Source organism: Monodon monoceros, unplaced genomic scaffold, assembly GCF_005190385.1.
Source record: "Monodon monoceros isolate NGI ecotype Baffin Bay Population unplaced genomic scaffold, NGI_Narwhal_1 Super_Scaffold_10, whole genome shotgun sequence".
NCBI lineage: Eukaryota > Metazoa > Chordata > Mammalia > Artiodactyla > Monodontidae > Monodon > Monodon monoceros.
This window is the reverse complement of record NW_021703766.1, coordinates 51,563,474-51,587,252: the sequence shown is the minus strand read 5'-3', so window position 1 is coordinate 51,587,252 and position 23,779 is coordinate 51,563,474. Positions and strand designations below refer to the sequence as shown.

Genomic DNA, 23,779 nt, shown 5'->3' with positions numbered 1-23,779 from the left:
AGCTCCTGAACAAGAAGGGGACCTGGTACTGAATGAAGAACGTTGGTTAAAGGGAAGGAATCGGTGAATCCGCTTTGTTTCGCCCAACCACTACCCCTTGGCGCCCCAGAGACCTTTGGGTGACTGGTTTTGGGGAAGGCAAAGCCTCCGGAACTCCAACGCCCAGGGCTAAAGAGAAATTTGGGGCAAATGGAACGGGAAGAGTCCATTCTGTCACCTCGAGGAACTAAGCCCCACCCGCCAGCCTTTTCCAATCTCAGAAGCCTAGTATTCTTGGAATGAGCCTTGGGGGAGTGTCACGGGTGCTGGGAACATCCACTCTGAATTCTGGGGGTATGGATAACGCCATTAAAATATATATGTATCAGTAGTGGGGTTGGTACTAGTTTGCTTTTCGAGGGATGCGAAGAGAGACATCCAGAGTCTGAAGAACAGGAAAATTCTGTCCCTAAGGAAGAGGGAAAAGCGACCCACTTCCCAGCTTTAACTATCCACCTCCCTCTCACCCACCACCTTCAACCCTTCACCGAGAGCCCACCAGGAGCCAGATAGAGTAAACTCTGGGTTTTTATTGTGGGGTGAAAGATGTCCTGTTTCTAAGTTCTGTCATGGTAGGTGGGGGAACTCAGTCCTCTCCCAACCCCCTCTAGAGCTCATAAATTAGCCAAAAGTTAATTTTTAAGATTGGCTGTAAAGCAGAGGCGTTCTGGGCACACATGAGGAGTGAGATTGGGAAGAGCCACCCTAACCTGAAAATCCCTGGGACTGTCCCATCCTGCGTGGGGGGTGGATGTGGCGCCACCCACAGGAGCTCATGGACTCATCCCTGCCCATTTAGAGCAGCACTTTCCAGAAGATATACAGTGGGAGCCACAAGTACAGTTTTCAGTATACTCCTGCCACGTTAAAAAAAAAAAAAAAGTAAAAAGAAAAGGTGAAATGAATTTTAATAATATATTTCGTTTAACCCCATATACCCAAATATTATTTCAACATAGTTGACATTCTTATCTTCCTAAGTCTTTGAAATCTGGTGTTTATACATATAGCACAGCTCAGCTGAGACATGCCATGCCACGTCACAAGTGCTCAGCAGCCACAAGGCCATTACTGGAAAGCAAAAAATTACAGGACGGGATTTGAGTAAGACCATTCTGGGGTTCAGGGGCTGAGGAGGTGACCCATTACTAAGTTTTAAGACCAGGTCATGAACAAGTTCATGTATGGGTTCTAGATGAGGCTTACACAAGTCCTTTTTGGTTTCAAGATGGAGCATTGGGACTTACCTCGTGGCTCAGTGGTTAAGAATCCGCCTGCCAATGCAGGGGACACAGGTTCGAGCCCTGGTCCGGGAAGATCCCACATGCCGCGGAGCAACTAAGCCCATGCGCCACAACTATTGAGCCTGCGCTCTAGAACCCACGTGCCACAACTCCTGAGCCCACGTGCCACATCTACTGAAGCCCACGTGCCTAGAGCCCGTGCTCCACAACACGAGAAGCCACCGCAATGAGAAGCCCGCACACCGCAACGAAGAGTAGCCCCCACTAGAGAAAGCCCGCACACAGCAACGAAGACCCAACACAGCCAAAAAACTAAAAATCAAATCAAATCTTAAAAAAAAAAAAAAAAAAGATGGAGCATTAAGAGGGAACCCCAGGAGCTCCTCGAATTGCTCAGGGGTTGAACCACAATAGCTTTTAAGATTTTGACCTGAACAAATTAACTCCTGATTTTCTCCAGAAAAGCTACACTCATCCCCAGTCTTCCCATTTTGGCGGCTGGGCCCACCATCAATCACCCAGGCACTCCTGCCAGGACGGACCCCCTCCTGTCCTTCACCCCAAACCAAAGCCAGGACACACCCCCAAAGCCGGCCACCTCCTCCCATCCCCACTGCCTCACCGGGTGCAGGCCACCATCACCATCATCTTTTGCCTGGAACCTTGTAGCGACATCCCTGGCCATTCTCCCTGCTTCCATCCTGGCCACTCAGCGTGCTTTTTGCAACATCAGTCAGCTGTGTCCTTCCGCAGCTTAAATGCACCAGACACACCAGCCTCCTCTTGGCCATTAAGACCGTCCAGACTCATTCCTGCCCCCTGCCCACCTCAGCTTTCCCCATGGCTGGCTCATCCTTCAGGTCTCAATGCAATGTCCCCTCTTAGGAGAGAACTTCTGGATTTAGGGATTTAAAGTGACCTCTCGGGACTTCCCTGGCGGTCCAGTGATTAAGATTCTGTGCTTCCACCACAAGGGGCATGGGTTCAATCCCTGGTCAGGGAACTAAAATCCCACATGCCGTGCATCGTGGCCAATAAATAAAGAAATAAAAAAATAAAGTGACCTCTCCGTGTCGTACTTGAACACGTTATCCAGTATTAAAAAAAAAAAAAATGTGTTACAGCAATCCTACTCCTGGGCATATATCCGGGAAAGACGAAACTCTAATTCAAAGATACATGCACTCCAACGTTCGTAACAGCACTATTTACAATAGCCAAGACATGGAAGCAACCTAAATGTCCATCAACAGATGAATGGCTAAGGAAGATGAGGTACATATATACAATGGAATACTGCTCAGCCATGAAAAAGAATGAAATAATGCCATTCGCAGCAACATGGATGGACCTAGAGATTATTACACTAAGTGAAGTAAGTCAGAGAAAGACAAATATCATGTGATATCAGTTATATGGGGAATCTAAAAAAATGATACAAAGAACTTACGAAATAGGAATAGACTCACAGACATAGAAAACAAACTTATGGTTACCAAAGGGGAAGGAGGGAGGGATAAATTGGGAATGTGAAATTAACAGGTACACACTACTTTATATAGAATAGACAAACAACAAGGACCTACTATATAGCACAGGGAACTATATTCACTATCTTGTAATAACCTAAAATGGAAAAGAATCTGAAAAAGAATATATATACACACATATATATATATATATATATATATATATATAACTGAATTACTTTGCTGTATACCTGAAACACTGTAAATCAACTATACTTCAATTAAAAAAATTTTAAGGGACTTCCCTGGTGGTCCAGTGGTTTAGACTCTGCACTCCCAATACAGGGGGCTTGGATTCAAACCCTGGTTGTGGAACTAAGATCCCACATGCCATGTGGCACAGCCAAAAAATAAAAACAAAAAAAATTTTTTTAATGTGTTATAGAAATTTTCAAATATACCCCTGCAAAGCAGAAGGGTATAATGCACCCCCATATACCCAGCTCCAACAGTTATCAACATATGAGCTTTATTCTTTCATTTATAATCCCCTGCATTTGACTTCCCTACCCCCCACTGGATTATTTTAAAGCAAGCCCCCCCATGATACAATTTCATCCCCATCACCCAGTTTCTTCTCCAACATTTCACAATGAAAATTTCTAAATATTCAGAAAGTTGAAACAACTGTACAGCAAACACCCATATACCCCATCGCCCCAATGCTGGCATTAACATTTTACTCCACTCGCTTTATCACAAGTCCATCTGGCCTTCCCTTCCTCCATCCATCAATCCATCATGTGTTATTTTATTTTATTTTATTTTATTTATTTATTTATTTTTCGCGGTACGCGGGCCTCTCACTGTTGTGGCCTCTCCTGTTGCGGAGGACAGGCTCCGGATGCGCAGGCTCAGCGGCCATGGCTCACGGGCCTAGCCGCTCCGCGGCATGTGGGATCTTCCCGGACTGGGGCACGAACCCGTGTCCCCCGCATCAGCAGGCGGACTCTCAACCACTGCGCCACCAGGGAAGCCCCTTCTTTTTTAATTTTTAAAAAATTTATTTATTTTATTTGGTTGCGCTGGGTCTCAGTTGCAGCAGGCGGGCTCCTTAGTTGCAGCTTGCTGGCTTCTTAGTTGCGGCACGTGAACTCTTAGTTGCAGCATCCATGCAGGATCTAGTTCCCTGAGCAGGGATCGAACCCAAGCCCCCTGCACTGGGAGCGCAGGAGTCTTTTTTTTTTTTTTCCAAGTTATCCTAATTTATTTATTTCTTTATTTTAATTTTATATATTTATTTATTTATGGCTGCATTGGGTCTTCGTTGCTGCGCGCGGGCTTTCTCTAGTTGCGGCAAGTGGGGTCTACTCTTCGTTGCCGTGCACGGGCTTCTCGTTGTGGTGGCTTCTCTTGTTGTGGAGCACGGGTTCTAGGCGAGCAGACTCAGTAGTTGTGGCGCACGGGCTTAGTTGTCCGCAGTATGTGGGATCTTCCCAACCAGGGCTTGAACCCATGTCCCCTGAGTTGGCAGGCAGTTTCTTAGCCACTGTGCCACCAGGGAAGTCCAAATCCATCATGTTTGTTGTTTTTTTTTTTTTTTTTGCGGTACGCAGGACTCTCACTGTTGTGACCTCTCCTGTTGTGGAGCGCAGGCTCAGCGGCCATGGATCACGGGTCCAGCCCCTCCACGGCATGTGGGATCCTCCCGGACCAGGGCACGAACCCGCGTCCCCTGCAAAGGCAGGCGGACTCTCAACCACTGCGCCACCAGGGAAGCCCCCATCATGTATTTTTTTTTTCCCATCATGTATTTTTAATGCATTCAAAGTAAGTTGCAAATAGCACTATTCACAATAGCCAAGATATGGAAACAACCAGGTGGTATATACACACAATGGAATATTATCTGGCCGTGAGAAAAGAGGATATTCTGCTGTTTTCAGCCACGCAGACAGACCCTGAGCACATTATGCTAAGCTAGATAAACCAGACAGAAAAGACAAGTACTGTATGATTTCACTTATATGTGGAATCTTAAAAAGTCTAACCTGTAAAAAAAGATTAAAATGGTGGTTGCCAGCAGATAGGGTGTGGGAGATACGATTGATGTTGTTTAAGGGTACAAACTTGCAACAAATAATAAATAAGCCATAGAGATCTAATACAGAGTATAGTGAATATAGATAACAATATTGTGCTATAATGATGTGATAATATAGCTACAATGGCAATATTATAATATATAAATGTATCAAAGTAAGACACACTTTAAATTTATAAACACTATATGTCTGGGAATTCCCTGGCAGTCCAGTGATTAGGACTTGGCCCAGGTTCGATCCCTGGTCAGGGAACTAAGATCCCACAAGCCGTGCAGCGTGGCAAAAAACAAAACAACGACAGCAACAACAAAGTCAAATTTATTCAATAAAAAAACAATTAAAAAACAGAATAAAACAAAGTTGCAGATATCGGTACTCATCAACCCTGTTACGGGTTGCATTACGTCCTGCAAGAGATGCTCAAGTCCTAACCCGCAGTCGCTGTGAATTTGGCCTTATTTGGAAATAGGGTCTTTACAGATGATCAAGTTAAGACATGGTCATTTGGGTGGGCCCTAATCCAATATGTCCAGTTCCTTAAAAGGGGGGAAATTTGGACACAGAGATAAACAGTTCCACAGAGAAGGTAGTGTGAAGACACAGGGAGAAGATGGCCATCTACAAACCAAGGAACACCTAAGGATACCAGACACTAGGAGAGAGGCACAGATTCTCCCTCACAGCCTCAGAAGGAACCAACCCTGCTGACACTTTGACCTTGGACTTCTGGCCTCCAGAACTGTCAGACAATAACTAGCTACGGTTTAAGACGCTCAGTCTGCAGGACTTTGTTACAGCAGTCCCGGGGTCTAACACAACTCCAAATATTCAACATGCACATAATGAACTATAGTTCAGTGCTTGCTTAGATGCTTTAATAAGCAGAATTCACACACGATAAAAGGCTCAAATCCCAGGTGCACAAATCGACAAGCTTTGACAAATGTCCACATGGCCATCACCCAGTTTTGATTCCCTTTATATCACGTTCGGACATCTGGTATTTTTGGTTTGTTTCTATTGCCTGCCTGTCCCCTTCCAACCCCCCATAGAATGTAAGATCCTCCAGCGCTGGTATTCAATCCTCATCGTCCCCCAGATCCTGGGAAAGTGACAAATCCAAGGTAGTACATGATGAAGCAAGTCTGAATGGGGGGGCTGGGTGACCCCACAGTGAGTTTCAGGGAAAGGTAATTTGGACCCCTCCCAAGAACCAGTGGGTCCGTCCACTGTAAGTTCTGGACTAGAAGGAATTTCACTGTGTTTCTGAAGGGGAGGGACAGATCAGGGTAGAACTAGAATCCTGAACAAGAGTTCACTGAGCCCCCCGGGGGAACGTGCCAAGTCACGTTTCCCCACCCTTGTGCCCCCCCCCGTTACTGGGGCCCAGTGGTTGGGTCCTTTATGAGGCAGGCTTGTGGGGACAGGGGACCTTGAGGGTCAGTGGTCAGTGTAGGTGGAGAGCCTCAGAGGAAGGAGCCCCTGGGAGCCGGGCCCTCCACAGGCCATGGCGAGCGTGGTGGTGAAGACGATCTGGCAGTCCAAAGAGATCCATGAGGCTGGGGACCCCCCCACGGGGGTCGAGAGTCGCTCCCAGCTGGTCCCCGAGGCTCCTGGGGGTGTGACCAGCCCAGTCAAAGGGATCTCAAAGAAAAAGAAGGCTGTGTCCTTCCACGGGTGGGTTTGTCACACCCTGTCGGGGGCGGTCCCAGCACCCAGCCCTTGCCTCTGACAGAGCAGAAGTCCCACTGTGGGTGCTGGTGGAAAGGGAGGAAAACAGGTAGCAGGGATGGAGGAGAAAGAAGAAAGCAGGCGGCGAGGTTGAAATCAGAGAGAGTAGGGAATGTGCAGACAGGGAGGTGGGAGGGGCCATACCCTGCTGGGGTGGCATCTTGACCCTCCTGCCTGTTTCTCTTCCCTAGGGTGGAGCCTCGGATGTCCTATGAGCCAATGCACTGCTGCCTGAACCTCAAACGGTCCTCAGCCTGCACCAATGTGTCCCTGCTCAACCTGGCCGCCATGGAGCCCACCGACTCCTCGGCGACAGACTCAACCGTGGAAGACAGCAGCCTACTGGCATTGCCCGTGCCCATCCCACCCTGGGCTCCAGATGACCCAGACATCACGGAAATACTGGTGAGAGGGCCCTCGGCCGGGCTGGGGAATACGAGGGTTCTCCCCTGGTGGTAGGCAAATACTGAGGATGGGTTTGGGGGGGGTGTCTTCTTGATTTGGAACGAGAAGGTTCTTGTCACCCTTTGAGGCCCTACAGTCAGCCATAAATCTGCTCCATCCAGGGTGAATGCTGCCGGCTGCCTGCGAGTTGGTCTTTTGTTCATTCAGTCACTTCCAAATGTCCTGGGTGAAGCTGGAGTCACAGATAGGAATCGGGCCAGGTCCCTGCCCCAGGGAAGCCCCCCGTCTGGTGGGAGTGACAGATACAGACGGGGGTGACAAATTCCATAATGGAGGTAACACTGGGGATCCCAGAAAAGGGCCCCTCAAACCAGGCTAGGGGGATCAGGGAAAACTTCTGGAGGAGGCAGTGTTGGAACTGGGCTTTGACGGATAAGCAGGAGTTCTCTGAGTGGACCACCTCAGGCTGTGGGGCAAAACTGGGAGGTGAGCAAGACCTAGGAGAATTTAGAGAATTCCTGACTAGAGCATAGAATGCTACAGCTTGGTCCTTTAACTCTCCCACCAACCTTCACCCCCTGCCAGGCTTCTCCTGGGTCAGACCCTGAACTTGGCTTGACATGGACACTGAGAATTACACTAACAATAATCACGGCCAGAATGATACTAATAAGATTCACTAGCGGGAATTCCCCGGCGGTCCAGTGGTTAGGATTCCAAGCTTCCACTGCAGGGGGCATGGCTTCAATCCCAGCTCAGGGAACTAAGATCCCGCATGCCACACAGCATGGCCAAAAAAAAAAAAAAAAGATTCACTAGCATATACTGAGCACTTTCTGTGTTCCAGAAGCCTCAGTGCCCTCATCTGTAAAATGGAGATGCATGTGTTTGTTCTTTCAAGAAATATTTCTTAAACACCTACAATGTGCCAGGCACTGCTCTAGGAAGAAGAAATGTAGCAGCACCCAAAACAGAGTTCTGGAGAGAATTGCACCCATCTCATGAGGTTGTCATGACAATGAAATGAAATTCTTTCATGTAAAATGTTTAGCACAATAGTCAGTTGTATGCACGGAATAGTTAGTCATTATTTTTATCCTCATTTCACAGATGAAGATATTGAGCCCCTAGAAGGTTAAGTAGCATACCCAAAGTCATACGGCTTCTAAGTAGTGGAGCCGGGCTTAGGAGTCAGCACCTGAATTGCTGGGGGCAGTAGAGGTCACTGTGGGAGCCCTGAAGAAGAAGGCCTTGGCCCAGCCGACCATGGTCAAGGAAGGCTTTCTAGAAAAGGCAGCACACAAGCTGGATCTTGAAGATAAGGAAGGCAGAATACAGGGAAGGGTATTCCACCTAGCTGGAACAGCATATGCAAAAGGGCAGGCGTTGAAAAGAGCCTGGGGAACATGTCCTTGTGGCTAGATTGTGGTGTGTGGGAGAGGTGAGGCTGGCAGGGGGTGGGCACAGGACACAGAGGCTGAGAAATGTGGGCATTCTCCATTCTCTTGAGGACAATGGGGAGCCACTGCGGGTTCCTGGGCAGGGGAAAGGAGCAACTTGGCATTTGGGCTCCATACCCATTTACTGAGCATATGCTATGTTCCAGGCACTGTGCTACATCCCTATGGTGGTGGGGGGGGGCTCTCGTTTTCCTCTCTTAGAGGTTCTGCAAGGAAGATGAAAACAAAAATAAGTGAGGTAGAGAGAGGTGGAGTGATCCCCTGCAAGGTTAGAGAGCTTGTAAGAAGCAGGGTCAGGACCAAAAGCTTAGCGAGTGTGATGCTTTCCTTCCCTAGAAGATGCCTCTGGCCCCGGGTGGGAGACGTTTGGAGGGGAGAGATTGGAGGCAGGCAGGCCGGGCGAGGGTCCAAGGTAAGAGGACCAGGTGGAGAGAAACCAGCAGGCAGAGAGAGAGAGTCCAGGTGGGATGGATGGCCTGGGAGGCATCCCCTCCCGCCAGAACACTTTCCTCCCCTTCTCTTCCAGCATCGCTCAGGCAGCACCTGCAGAGGTCCGCCTCCCACCGGAGCTATTTCTGAGTCACATCCTCCAGAGGATTGTGATGCCTGAGAAAGAGCCCTGGGCGGCCAAGATCAAGGTCTGATGCAGCTGCGGCTCACTGTGGGGCTGCAGGGGAGCATCAGCCTCTATGGGGCTTCTCCATAAAATGGAAGAAGTACTGTCAGTCAACACCTTAGGGTATGGGCAGGAACCGTGAGGAGGTGGGCAGGAAGAACACAGGCTGGCACACAGCATCTGAGCTACATCGGGAGAGAAATCTGGAGATGGGCAGAGAGGGGGGTGGGGTGGAAACCCAGAGAGAAAGGAGGACAGAGACCCAGAGAGAGGAGGATGGGGACCTGGGGAGGGGGACAGAGACAGAAAACCAGAGCTAGAGGGGGCCAGAGACCCAGAGAAGGAAGGAACGGACACCAGAGAGAGAGGTGGGACAGAGAACTAGAGAGGAAAGGAAGAGAACCTGGGAGCGATGGAGACCCTGATAATTCCCAGACTGGATGGAGGGTCAGCAGAAGAATGGTGAAGCAAACAGCTTTGGCTCCTGGCTTTGTTTTTTTTTTTTTTTTGGTCGTGCTGTGCAGTTTGTGGGATTTTAGTTCCCCGACCAGGAATTGAACCCAGGCCCCTGGCAGTGAGAGCATGGAGTCCTAACCACGGGACCACCAGGGAATTCCCTGGCTCCTGTCTTAAGCTCTGACATCTTTATGAGGCCAAAGGATGCAACTGAGGAGGTAGTATTGCTTTGGGGGAAGTTCAGTGCCTCCATGCGGAAATGACCAGAGCAGGTCTTCTGAGCCCTGCTTGGAACTTGTCCTGCTGTCTACAGATTTCCCTGAGGATGCTGTAGGGTCTTGGTGCTAAGCCCTTTCCTGGTAGGTCCTGTCGTGTTGTCTCTATGTTTAATGATGCTGACACTAATCACTGCACTTGGCTTATGGATCCTATCATCTTCTTGACCTTTCCTCACCACCATCTGAGCAAGGTATCCTCATTCCCATTTGACAAGAAGGGAAACCGAGGCAGGCTCGGAGTGGGGAATTGGATTGCCCAGTTGCATGGCATGTGGATGGCCAAGGAGAGGTTTATCCCCATGTTTGGCTCCCCACCACCACCATGCCATTCGCTTTTTTAGCCAAGGCTAGCAGTGAAGCTAAAACTCACCCCCAGTGACCCCAGCTGCACTTTCTCTTTTCCCAAGTATTGACCAAGGGCCTTTCTGTGTTAGCCTGTGTTCCTCCCAACAGCAGCCCTGTGAAGGTAGTTGTTAGTCCCTCCCCATTTTACAGGTAGGGAAACAGAGGCTTAGAGAGGTGAAGTCCCCTCCCTGAGGTCACACAGCTAGTAAGTGGAAGAACTGAGTTGACTCCAGAACCTGCTCCCCTAGTTTCCCAGAACAGCTACCTATGGAAAATCCAAGACCGTTGGGTCTTCAGTTTAAAAATATCACAGCTATTGCTGTGAAACAAATGATTCCCGACCTTAAAACAACAAACCTGGAGTGGCTTAATTGGGTGGTTCTGGCTTAGGGTCTCTCATGAGGTTGTAGTCAAGATTTTGGCAGGGGCTGCAGTCATCTGAAGGCTTGATTGGAGCTGGAGGTTGGGCTTCCAAGATGGCACACTCACATGGCTCTTGGTTGGAGGCCTCAGTTCCTTGCCACACGGGCCTCTCCATAGGTAGTTGCTTAGAACATGGCAACTATCATTCTCCAGAGTAAGAGTGAGCAAGAAGGAAGACATGGTTCCTCTTATGAACTCATTTCTTAAGTCACATACCATCACTTCTGCCTTATTCTATTTACTAGGTATGAGTCACTAAGTCCAGCTGACACTCAAGTGACAGGAATAAGGCTGCACATTTTAAAAGAGCCTCAAAAACTTTGTGGGCATATTTTAAAGCACCATGGTTTTGTGTGGGTTTTATTGGTTTTAAACTTTTTTCTTTTTTGTAGGTGCCCTTCACCAGGATGAGCAAGTTCCCTTGTGCTTCTAGTTTGTTGAGTGTTTTTATCATGAAAGGGCATTGGATTTTGTCAAATGCTATTTCTCTATTCATTGACATGATTGTGTTTTTTCCCCCTATATTTTACTAATACGGAATGTTACATGGGTTAATTTTCACATTGAACCGATTTTGCATTCCTGGGATAAATCCTACTTGGCACGGTGTATAATCCTTTTTATATGCTGCTGGACTTGGTTTGCCAGTATTTTGTTGAAAATTTTGTGGCTGCTTTCAGAAGGAATATGGATCTGTAGTTTTATTATCTGGTGATGTCTTTGGTTTTGGTATCAGGGTAACATTGGCCTCATAGAATGAGTTAGTTCCCTCCTCTTCTGTTTTGTTTGTTTTCTGGGTTTTTTTGGTTTTGTTTTGGTTTTTTTTGGTGAAGGGTTTGAGATGAATTGGCAGCAACTCTTTTTCAAATGATTGGTAGAATTCCCCAGTGAAGCCATCTGGGCTTTTTTTGTTGGAAGTTTTAAAATTACTAACTCAACCTCTTTACTTATTACAGGTCTATCCAGATGTCCGAGCCCTTCTTAAGTTAGTGTTTTGCTAGGAATTTGTCCATTTCATCTAGATTATCAAGTTTGATGACATACAATTGTTCATAGTGTTCCCTTGTCATCTTTTCTCTTTCTGTAAGATTGGTAGTAATGTCCTCTTTCCTTCCTGATTTTAGTAATTTGAGCCTTCTCCTTCTTTTTCATGGTCAGTCTAGCTTAAAACTTGTCAATTTTGTTGACCTTTTCAAAAAACCAACTTCTGGTTTTGTTGATTTTTCTCTACTGTTTTTCTATTCTCTATTTCATTTTTTTCCACTCTAATCTTTATTATTTCCTTCATTCTGCTAGCTTTGGGTTAAGTTGTCTCTTCTTTTTCTAGTTTCTTAAGGTGGAAGATCAGGTTACTGAACTTAAGTTCTTTTATTTATTTTTTTTTTGCGGTACGCGGGCCTCTCACTGCCATGGCCTCTCCCGTTGCGGAGCACAGGCTCCGGATGCATAGGCTCAGCAGCCATGGCTCACGGGCCCAGCCGCTCCACGGCATGTGGGATCCTCCCGGACCAGGGCACAAACCCGTGTCCCCTGCATCGGCAGGCGGACTCTCAACCACTGCACCACCAGGGAAGCCCTTAAATTCTTTTTTGATGTAGGTGTTTACAGCTCTAAATTTCCCTCAAAGTATTGCCTCTGCTGCATCCCACAAGTTTTGGTATGTTGTGTTTTCATTTTCCCTCATTCCTAAGTATAATTTCTCTTGTGATTTCTTCTTCTACCCATTGGCTGTTTATGAGTGTGTTGTTTAATTTCCATATATTTGTGAGTTTCTCAAATTTCTTTCTGCTATTGATTCCTGATTTCATTCTACTGAGGTCATTGAGGTCAGAAAACATACTTTGTTTTCAAATCCTTTTAAATTTATTGAGACTTGTTTTGTCACTTAATATATGGTCTGTCCTCCACCATATGAACAACGTTTAATTTCACTTGAGAAGAATGTGTATTCTTTTGTTGGGTGGAATGTTCTGTAGGTGCCTGTTAGGTCTGGTTGGTTTATAGTGTTGTCCAAGTCTTCTATCTCCTTGTTGATCTAGTTGTTCAATCCATTCTTGAAAGTGAGGTATTGTAGTCTCCAACCATTACTGTTAAATTGTCAATTTCTCCCTTCAATTCTGTCAGTGTCTTTTTTTTCTTTTTGGCCACGCTGTGGGGCTTGCAGATCTTAGTTCCCTGAGCAGGGATTGAAACGGGGCCCTCAGCAATGAAAGCACAGAGTCCTAACCACTGGACTGCCAGGGAATTCCCAATTCTAACAGTTTTTGATTCATGTGTTTTGAAGCTCTATTAGGTGCATATATATTTATGATTGTTATAATCCCCTCAATGACTTGACTCATAGTTTTGGCCAGTTTGGAGGGGTGGAATTTGGGGGTTCCTGACTCCACCATTTTGCTGATGTCACCTTAATACAATATTTATCACACTTGTTCTCCAGAGCAGTTATGCAAGAAATGTGAAGTTATTCCCATTTTACAATGGAGAAAGCTTGCTCTCTCTTTTCTCTTTGTGTATTAGTTCAACAGCTGTGAAAGAAACCAAAACAGCTGGTGGAAGCAGGATAGTTTGTTGCTCACATAAATGTCTCAAGTATAGCAGGTCTCTTCAAATGCAGTAGGTTAGAGGCTCCAGTGTTCTGGGGGCTCAGCTATTAAGCCACAAGTTTGGCTGCTGTAACAAAAAGGTACAAAGTAGCATAGTTTAAACAAGATGGAAAATGTTCTCTTGGTTACATGTATAAAAGTATTCAAAAGTGGTTGGAATTAAGTATGGCGGCTTCACAGGGCTGAGGATTCAGTTTGGTTTTTTTTGCAGTATGCGGGCCTCTCACTGCTGTGGCCTCTCCCGTTGCGGAGCACAGGCTCCGGACGCGCAGGCTCAGCGGCCATGGCTCACGGGCCCAGCCGCTCCACGGCATGTGGGATCCTCCCGGACCGGGGCACGAACCCGCGTCCCCTACATCGGCAGGCAGACTCTCAACCACTGAGCCACCAGGGAAGCCCCAGTCTTCTTTTATATTGTGTCCTCCATCTCATGGTCCAAGATGGCTGCTATGGCTTTAGCGATCAACATTGTAGGGAGAGAGAAAGGGAGGTGTGCTACTTTTCTTTATTAAAGGCATGACTTGGAAATTGCCTACATTATTTCCGCTCATATTCCACATGGCCACACCTGGCTGTAAGGGCAGCTGGGAATTGTCATCTTTGGCTGAGCAGTGATGTACCAGGCTAACTCTTCTATAAATGTGGAAATGGGAGAGTGGAGACCCATGATAGATATTCATCCCTCCTGAGCCAGTTTGTTTGATAGGAGTCACAAAGCATTTTATGGTGACATAAGGTAGCAATGAACAGAGGCCATATGGCGTCATGGTTTGAAACAAAGGCTCTGAGCATAAATTCTGACAAGGCCACCTCCTGTCTCGTGTACCCGGGAGTACAAGGGACATCCCCTCTCTGGGCCTCATTTGCCTCGCTTGCAAAATGGGGCAAATAACCTCAAGAGGTGTGGCTGTGAGGAATAAAAAGGAAAATGTGGGTAAGGTCTTGGCTTGGTGCATAGTGAGTGCTTATATCTGGAAAGTGGGTTATCTTTAGAATTCTCCACTGCCTGGAGGGAAAGACAGGCATGTGTTTTAACAGTTTATCTTATTTATGTATGTGTACCCCAAAGGCATTTATCTCAGGTTAAGACCATCCTCCTTCTCCCTCATGTCTGAGCTTCCCACCCCCGACTCCCTCCTGGATCCTACTTATTTTTCTTGCCATCCGCTAAGCAGAAAACGAGGCTGCCCCCTGGTTTTATACCAAGAATCAAAGAGGCGCAGCCCTGGCCCCAAATTCCACAGCTATTCCAGGGCAGAATCAAGGTGTAAAGCTAGTTCTAGACTTTCTCTTGTGGTTGGGGTTTGCTCCCACGCACCCACTGACCCACCTGTCTCCCATTCTTCCCCAGAGCTGGGTTAACAGTGGATTAGTCCACGCCAAAGATTCCATCACCAGCTTGAAGGAAAAGACCACCCGGGTTAACCAGCACGTGCAGACGCTGCAGGTCGTGAGGACCACCCGCCCCCTCCCGCAACATCTCCTCTTCCTCCAGGGTCACGTTGCCCTCTTAGAGCTATCCTCCAACTCAATGCACCCATAGCCCAGTTGGGGAGAATGAGGCTCAGAAGGGAAAGGAAGCTTCCCACCTCTCCTCCCCACGGGGTGTCTCCTTGAGGCCCTGGCTAACCTCTCCTCCCTTCCATGCTCCAGAGTGAGTGTTCTGTGCTGAGTGAGAATCTAGAGAGAAGGCGGCAAGAGGCGGAAGAACTAGGAGGGTACTGTAGTCAACTCAAGGTGAGCCGCTGGGGGGCAGGAACGGGGCGGGAGTAGGAAGCGGAAGTAGGAAGGCGGTGAGAGGAAGAGGGGCGGAATGGAGTGGTGGACAGGATAGAGGTGGGGTGAAGTGGAGAAGGAGTATGGCAGAGGTCCGAGGAAGAACCATTTCTTTAGCCAAGGGAACCAAGCCGGGAAAGGGCAGACCAATAAGCAGAAGGCAGACCTTGCGGAAGGAGGGGGCGTGCCTTAAACGCGGGGGGTGGAGGCTATATGGAAAATAGCGAGGGTAAGGGTTGGGAGGCGGAACTGGAATGGGAAGGCAGGGGCCCTGCCCTGGTGTCCTGACCCAGGAGAACTGCCGGAAGGTGACCCGGTCGGTGGAAGATGCTGAAATAAAAACCAACGTCCTGAAGCAGAACTCTGCCCTGCTGGAGGTAAGGGGGAGGGGTCTAAGGGTTTGAGGAAGGTACTCAAGTAACCGAGGTACTTGAGGTAGACTTCAGGTGGGACTTCTCGCCCTGCCACCACCACCACCACACTGCCCCTTCATGTTCATGGTCATACTTTTCCATGCACAGTCATATTCAAGTCCCGGAGAGAGGGATTCGTATCGGACTTGGAGTGGGAATGCCTGTCCTGCCCACATACCCACTCATTTCCCACCAAAATGTTGGAAAAGCTTCAGCTATTCTTCCTAAACAGGAGGGACTGGAATTGGATGCCTTCGAGGATTAGAGTGAGGGTGGAGGGATAGATGGAGACAAAGAGGCAGGCATTCAGTCCAAGGTGAGTTGGACTCCAGCTGGGCTTCGAATGGGGCATCCCTCCCTAGTAACAGCAAGCGGGAGTCCATCAAGACTTCAGGTGGGACTTCCCGATATCCCGTGTCCACATCCATTCACTTTCCAGCCTCAGGAATTCACTGGGCGGATTTGGTGGTGGAGGCGGTGGTAGTGGTGGTAGTGGTGGTAGTGGTGGGAGGCAAGGGGCCGGACGCAGTAACCCTGCCCTCTTTCCCCGCCCAGGAGAAGCTGCGCTACCTCCAGATGCAGGATGAGACGCCCAGGAGGCAGGAGGCTGAGCTGCAGGGGCTGGAGCAGAAGCTGGAGGCTGGCCTCTCCCGCCATGGCATGGGCCTCGCCACCCAGCCCCCAGGCTGCTCCAGCCCGCCAGGGAGCCCCGACGAATCCCCGCGACGGCGAGGCCTGGCCCCAGGCGGCTGGGGAATGGGGCCCCGGGCAGGGGAGGGCCCCATCGTGAGCGAGCAGGAGTTGCAGAAGGTCTCTGCCTACCTTGAGGAGCTGAGGTGAGTGGGATCCCGGGATGGGCCCAGGGGGTGGACCCTCGAAGAGGAGCGTTCTGGGGGCGGTGACCCGGAAGGGCAGGACTTCGAAGAACCGAGTTTTGAACATAGGGCCGGTGGCAGGGGGGTCCGCGTCTGGTGAAAATGAGGTGGGCGGGTTTGGGGACGTGGCAGGTCTTTGGAGGCTCCAACTCCAAAGGGTTGGTGCGAGCGGTATCTTGAGGAGGCAGTGTCTGGAGGAGCTGATGTGGGGCTGGGAGGCAGGCCGAGAGAAGGCCAGGATACCTGATAAGGGGATAGAGGCAGGGTTCTGGAGGACATGAGAGGATCCCAATAAGTGAACAGGACAGGAGAATTTGGGGTCAGGGTGGGTCCGGGGCCACGGGCGTGGTCTTGGCGGGGCGCGGCGGACGGGGGCGTATCCAAACCTAGCCCTGACGCGTTCCTTACCTCTACCCCTACAGGAGGGAGGTGTCCTCACTGACCGCCCGGTGGCATCAGGAGGAGGGGGCCGTGCAGGAGGCCCTACGGCTGCTCGGGGGCCTAGGCGGCAGGCTCGACAGCTTCCTGGGCCAGTGGGAGCGAGCGCAGCGCGAGCAGGCGCAGGCCGCGCGGGGCCTGCAGGAGCTGCGGGGCCGGACGGAAGAGCTGTGCACCATGTAAGGACCCAGACTAGCGCACGGGGCGGGGACGTGGGAGGGCGGAGCCTTGAGGGAAAGGGGTGGGCCAATCGGGTGGAGCGCATATACTGACAGGTGGAAACCCCAGTTAGAGAGTAGGGAGGGGCGTGTTATACGTAAGAAGCACTGAGGGGCGGAGCCACTTAGAGAAGAGGCGAGTTCCACACCTTACAAGGACAAGGGGCGGAGCCAAGTTGGAACAGGAGAAACCAATTAGAGAACAGGGAGGTACATTCCCGACAATAAAATGCAAAAGGAGGTACTAATCAGAGCAGAGGGGGCAAGGCAGAGCGGGGTATTGAAAACTGGGTGGAGACAGAGGTGCTGGGCTAATTTGGGGTGGAGCCTTGCTGGCACTACAGGTTTCCCTGCCATCCAAAAGTAGAGCAGTTCCTGTGAAACCTTCGGTAAGCCAAAATAGCATAAAGCGAAGAAGCAATTACCTTAGAATACATCTTGCTAACAGATGCACAAAATAAATTGAGATAAAGCACAGGTGCCCATAGACAACACAGTTCAAAGCTATGGTGGCTTGGTGCTGAGACACTGAGTGTAGTTCTCAGAGAAGGGGCTTGGTGGCGCCACTCTCGCTGTTTGGAGTGTGTCCTGCTTCTGTAACAGCTTGCTACAAAACAAATGCTTTGCGCTTTTTTTCATAAAAGGGCAAATCCTCTTCGGACTTCTTTTGGTTAGTGAAAACAGGTACTAATGTAGGCCTTTTGTAAAAATGAAGTGGGGTAAAGCGAACTTTCAAAAATCGGAGGATGCCTGTATACTGTTGGAGAGGCGACCTCACTGTACTGTTTACTCTCACACCGCAGGGTGCAGCGGTCAGCAGTGTCTGTGGCTTCACTGAGAAGCGAACTGGAGGCGCTGGGCCCAGTGAAACCGATTCTGGAGGAGCTTGGGCGGCACTTTCAGAGCTCTCGTAGAGGGTCTGACCTCTCTATGAACCTGGATCGGGCCCCCCAAGGCTCCTGTGCCCGCTGTGCCAAGTAAGGGGGCAGCGCCTGGCTCCAGGTGCATTCTGCATCGTATTGAGGACCAAGCATTGAAGGAGATGAGACTTTAGCAAGAGTGGAGAGGGAAATTCATTGTGGGAGACAGGGCATCCCCATGTATTGTAGGATGAGGCAGTCTCGCGGCATTATGGGAGTCACATTTCTTCCCCCCCCCACAAGGTGAAGTCAGTGTCTTGTGGAACGCAAGAAAGACTTGATATGTTTCGAGCATCTTGGATTTCCAGTGCATTGTGGGAAGGCTGGGCAGTGGTACTGGGTGGGAGGCAGGTTTTCTCAGTGCATCGTAGGGAAATGAGACCTTGGGGTGTCGGAAGTCGACAGATACCATGCTTGATCTGTGTTAGGAAGGGTGCAGAGCATTTCCAATACAACATGGGATCGGTTTTAACTAGCGCATTGTGGGAAATGTGAGTTCTTGATGAACCGAGGACCGTGTGGTGGAAATCCCCAGGCACTGTGAGATCTCCCCACGCTGCAGAAACCAGAGCATACCAGATGAACTGTAGTTTGGGCCCAGTGCATGGTGGGAAGGTTGCCTGGGCGCATGGTGGAAACGGGACCTGGGTGGAGGCTGGGGAGATGGGCATGGTGTGTCCTGGGAATGGAGTTGGTCCGAGGCCTCTTTCACCTGGTGACTACCCCTCCCCCAGCCAGGGACAGCAGCTGTCCACGGAGTTCTCGCAGCAGCTGCTGGAGCGAGCGCTGACCCTGCTAGTGGACGAGGTGAGGCAGAGGGGCCTGGTTCCTGCCTGCCCCAGCTGCCAGAGGCTACACAAGAAGATTCTGGTACCAAGCACCATGGGCCACTATGCCCCACTTTTTGGTCAGGGCAGGGCGGGGGAGCCCCAGGCACAAGGATACTTCTGGTGTGTGGCAGGATGGGAAGGATGAGCTGTGGGCAGGAGGTGTTGGGGGAACATTGGCTCTAATACTTCGGGACGGGGTGAGAGGGGAGCTGTTTGGTGTTTAGTGAGTCATAGGTCAATCATTGTGGAAGCTTGGGTGATGGATATGGGCCCAAAGCATGATGGGACATGGATCTGGTGCACTGTGGGACAGAGGAGACAAACACCAGTCTATAGCTTCATGGAATATAAGCCTGATTTTCTATGAGACTTAAGAGAGGCAATGCATTATATGGGATCACTGAGATCAGAGAGGGGACCCAGCGAATAGCAGGTCACAGTGAGCTAATGCATTATGGGAAATGGAACCACAGCTCTTCGTGAGCCATTGCACACAGACTCAGGCCCAATAACTGATGGAACTTGAGGCTGGTGTACATTCTGAAACATAGAGATCTAGTATATTATGGGATATTGGCCTAATGTATGATGGGATATGAGTTGTAGTGGGTGAAACAGACAAATGAGGCAGTAACGGACAGTCATGTGGCAGATCTAGAGGACTAAGACGTGATAGGACATGGGGGCTGGTACACTGTGGGATATAGGGAACCAGAGCACTGAGGACTATTACTGTGACTGAGAGGCTGGCCTAATTGATAAGATGTGGGGGTCACATCCCATAATGTGAATTATGGGATGTAGATGATCCCCATGTGATGGGATACCGGGGCCCAGACATCAAATGCATGATGGCTCATGGGCATTAGGGGACAATGTGATAGATGCTGATTTACTGCTTACAGGGACAAAGAAGGCCAGTGCAGTAGGGGACAGACAGTGGGAAAGACACAAGTCTAGTGCACAATGGGACTTGGGAGGCCCAGTGCACTGTGGGATGCTGGGGTCAGCCTCAGGCTCAAGGCATGATGGGATACTCTGGGGGAGGAATGCAGGCCCTAGGGGACCCTGCCCTTTGCCCTCCACGATCCAGATCCCCCTCCACTCCCAGCCCAGTCCAGCAAGCCTAGCAGCACCTACACTCCTCTCCCCAGGAGCTGGAGCGCCAGGCCTTGGCCAAACACGTCAGGGCAGAGGCCCTGAGCTCCACCCTTCGGCTGGCCCAAGACGAAGCCTTGCGGGCCAAGAACCTGCTGCTGACGGACAAGATGAAGCCGGAGTGAGGAAGGAGGCTGAGGGCATGGGAGGAGGGTGAGGTCTTGGGGAAAGGGCTTGAGTCACCCCCGGCTTCCACACCAGCCCCGAGGCATCGGGCCTCCCAAGTACTAACTGCCCACTCTCTCGTTACAGGGAGAAGGTGGCCGCTCTGGACTATCTACACTTGAAGATGTGCTCTCTCCACGATCAGCTCAGCAACCTGCCACTCGAGGGGTCCATGGGGACAATGGGGGGAGGAAGTGATGGGGGAACTCCCCCAAAACGTGGGGGCCCAACCCCTGAGCAATAAATGGCCCCTCATGCTGGCATGAATTCCATCTCCTTTTCGGCACCAAAAGAGGGCCAGGAAAATTGCACACGCACCATGCACCAGCCTCTGTGCTCACTATGACTTGGTCCTCAGCCAACAGGGTGTCGGTGGTGGTACAGTTCTTTAGTTTCTTGGGTTTTTGTTGTTTTTTAATATTTATTTATTTATTTGCTTTTTTTATTTGGCTGCACTGGGTCTTAGTTGCTGCTCACAGGATCTTTTAGTTGCGGCATGTGGAATCTTCATTGCGGCATGGGGGATCTAGTTCCCCGACCAGGGATCGAACCCAGGCCCCCTGCATTGGGAGCTCAGAGTCTTAACCACTGGACCACCAGGGAAGTCCAGTACAGTTCTTTGAAAAGGAGGCAGGGGGTAGAAATAAGGTTCTGTGGTGCAGTTTGAGCCTGTCAAGCCAACATTTTTTAGGATGACTTTTACTAGATAATGATATTGTCTACCACTGTGTAAAAAAACTACCCTCCCCTCCAAAAAACTTAGCTGCTTATAACATATTATCTTACATTTCTGAGGGTCAGGAATCTGGGAGTGGCATAGCTGGATGGTACTGGCTCGGGGTCCTCAAGAGTTTTCAGTCAGGATATCAGGTGGGGCTGCTGTCACCTGAAGGCTTGCCTGGGGCTGGATGTTATACTTCCAAGATGGCGCATTCACATGGCTTTTGGTTGGAGGCCTCAGTTTCTCTTGGCAGCTAATTTTCCCCAGGGCAAGCAGTCTAAGAACAAGCAGGAAGCTAAGATGCCTTTAATGACCGAGTCTTCGAAGTTGCATACCAACATTTTCTCTTTTTATATTCACTAGAACTGAGTCACTAAGTCCAGATCATACTCACAGGGTGTGTCAAAGAATTTGCAGACATATTTTGAAGAGAATGTCAATTTGTGTATATATTTTAAACCACCACACTAATACTATTTTTAAATGTACAGTTGAAATATAAACAGAAAAGTTCACAAGTTAAAAGTGAACAGCTTAGGGCTTCCCCGGTGGCGCAGTGGTTGAGAGTCCGCCTGACGATGCAGGGGACACAGGTTCGTGCCCCGGTCCAGGAAGATCCCACATGCCGCGGAGCGGCTGGGCCCATGAGCCATGGCCACTGAGCCTGCGCATCCGGAGCCTGTGCTCCGCAACGGGAGAGGCCACAACAGTGAGAGGCCCGCATACCACACACACACAAAAAAAGTGAACAGCTCAATGAATTCATGAAGTGGACATGTTTGTGTAACCACCACCAAGATTTAGAAACTACACCTGACCAGCATTCCCTGAACCTCAGTCACTACCCTTTCCTTCTACCCCAAAGGTAACCCCTATTCTTCTAATACCATTGCAATAAGGTAAGAAAAGAGAGACTATAGGATAGGAAAGGAAGAAAACTATCATTATTCTGAGATGGCATAACGGTACATATAATCAGAGAGAATCCAACAGAATCTATAAATTACTAAAAATCAGTGAGTTTAGCAAGGAAGCTGAATAAAAGGTGACTAAAAAAATTATCTCTGTATGCCAGTGATGAAAGTTTAGAAAATGAAAAACTTTCAAAGGTGCTATTTCTAAGTAGCATAAAACTAAAAAATGTCTAGGAATCCAACAAAAGATAAGTTATGATCTCTACATCAAACTTTAAAATATTATTGCGAGAAGTTAAAGACCTTAACAAATGGGGAGTTATACCATATTCATGGTTTATAAGATGTCATTATAAAGATGTTACTTCTCTCCAATTGATTTATAGATTTGAAGATAGCAGGTATGAGATTTATTAATGTGGTTCTGTTTGTACCAACAAGACAGTGGGAACTGGGGGATCTAAAATCTCTCAGAGGATGAATAATTATTCTCATTTTATATAGTGCTATGGACTCTATGTGTCCCTCAAAATTCATATGTTCAAGCCCTAATCCCCAATGTGGTGGTATTTAGAGATGGGCCGTTGGGAGGTAATCAGATGAGGTCATGAGGGTGGAGCCTCATGATGGGATTAGTGCCTTTTTAAGAAGACAATCTCTCTCCCTACCATGTGAGGATACAGCAAGAAGGCAGCCATCTGCAAACAAGGAAGCAAGCTTTTCACCAGGCACTAAATCTGCCAGCACTTTGCCCTGGGATTTCCCAGCCTCCCGAACTGTGAGAAATAAATTGTTTAAACTACCCAGTCTCTGGAATTTTGTTATAGCAACCTGCAACCTGAACTGAGGAAGCTACAGAGGAGGAACTAGGTCCAGAGAGGATAAATTATTTACACAAGGATACATAGTTAATGGGTAAAAGAACCAGAATTACAACATTTTATATTCCTCCTAGACACAATGTATTCTAGGGATAACTGTAATCCCATTTTCCCCCTACATAGATATCATTTCATTGAAGTTCAAGCAGATGAACACCTAATCCCAGAATCCCATTTTGGGGATCTGTTTCCTGAGGTCACTCTTTGCACCAAGAACCATAGCAGTCAAGACTCAACTGAGGGACTTCCCTGGCAGTCCAGTGGTTAAGACTCCATGCTTCCACTGCAGGGGGCACAGGTTAGATCCCTGCTCATGGAACTAAGGTTCTGCAAGCCACACGGCGCAGCCAAAAAATAGAAAATTTTAAAAATTAAAATTAAAAAAAGGTAAACATGGTAAAAGACTCAACTGAATATCACTATCCTTGTGGCCATTTTTAGTGCCCATTTTTAGTAACCTTTAGGGCATTTTTAGTGCCCTAAAGGTTAATTGCAGTAGCTACTTGATCCCCCAAGTCACTTATTTCAGTTGGAACCTCATCACAGTCAACATGGATGCTAATATATGATTTACCATGATGCCACTGCAGAGTATGGATTACTAGCATCCCATTTTTTGGCAAAGAGCTCATCACTACGTTCAAATCCTAAAAAACAACTAAACCACCTCCAAACCCCATCTTTTGACAATCTGCTTCTTGCCAATATTGATGTCAGCCAAGATATATTCAGGAGGGCTTCCCTGGTGGCGCAGTGGTTAAGAATCCGCCTGCCAATGCAGAAGACACGGGTTCGATTCCTGGTCCGGGAAGATCCCACATGCCGCGGAGCAACTAAGCCCGTGTGCCGTAACTACTGAGCCTGTGCACCTAGAGCCTGTGCGCCTAGAGCCCTTGCTCTGCAACAAGAGAAGCCACAGCAATGAGAAGCCCGTGCACCACAACGAAGACCCAACGCAGCCATAAATAAATAAATAAATGTTTTTTTAAAAAAAGATATATTCAGGAGACAGAAATCACACCAGTTATTTTCACAGAGATGATTTCATATAAAGAAATCTTACTTACGTATGAAGTGTTGGTAACCAGGTAACTGAAAAGGCAGAAAGAGAGCCCTATGCTATCATGAAGCAGCTAACACCCCTGGTGCAGGAAAAACAAAGGATATAGGTTAGAATTATGAAAACTAAACACTTGGATGAGAGGCTCAGTGAAGATGAAACTCAGACCATGAGGAGGAGGGGACTGTTCAGATGGTGCAGGTGTATCTGACCTCAGAGGACCACCAGGGACT

The 23,779-nt window shown here is 48.8% G+C and overlaps 1 protein-coding gene across 2 annotated transcripts; it reads left to right on the top strand.

Moving 5' to 3' along the window:
- Nucleotides 1–5,143: 5,143 nt before the first annotated feature.
- On the top strand, nucleotides 5,144–20,233 carry TSKS (testis specific serine kinase substrate). 2 transcript variants are annotated; one of them, XM_029213561.1, is made up of 11 exons: nucleotides 5,144–6,534; nucleotides 6,780–6,993; nucleotides 14,529–14,624; nucleotides 14,831–14,914; nucleotides 15,247–15,330; nucleotides 15,922–16,202; nucleotides 16,664–16,858; nucleotides 17,701–17,874; nucleotides 18,552–18,687; nucleotides 19,802–19,926; nucleotides 20,058–20,233. In XM_029213561.1, exons 1-11 carry the CDS (start codon nucleotides 6,365–6,367, stop codon nucleotides 20,212–20,214), a joined length of 1,716 nt encoding a protein of 571 aa, XP_029069394.1. In that variant the 5' UTR covers nucleotides 5,144–6,364; the 3' UTR covers nucleotides 20,215–20,233. The 2 variants fall into 2 exon arrangements, with proteins under 2 accessions (XP_029069394.1, XP_029069395.1); XM_029213562.1 differs by having other exon boundaries at nucleotides 19,759–19,926; nucleotides 20,058–20,230.
- The last annotated feature ends 3,546 nt before the right edge of the window (nucleotides 20,234–23,779 follow it).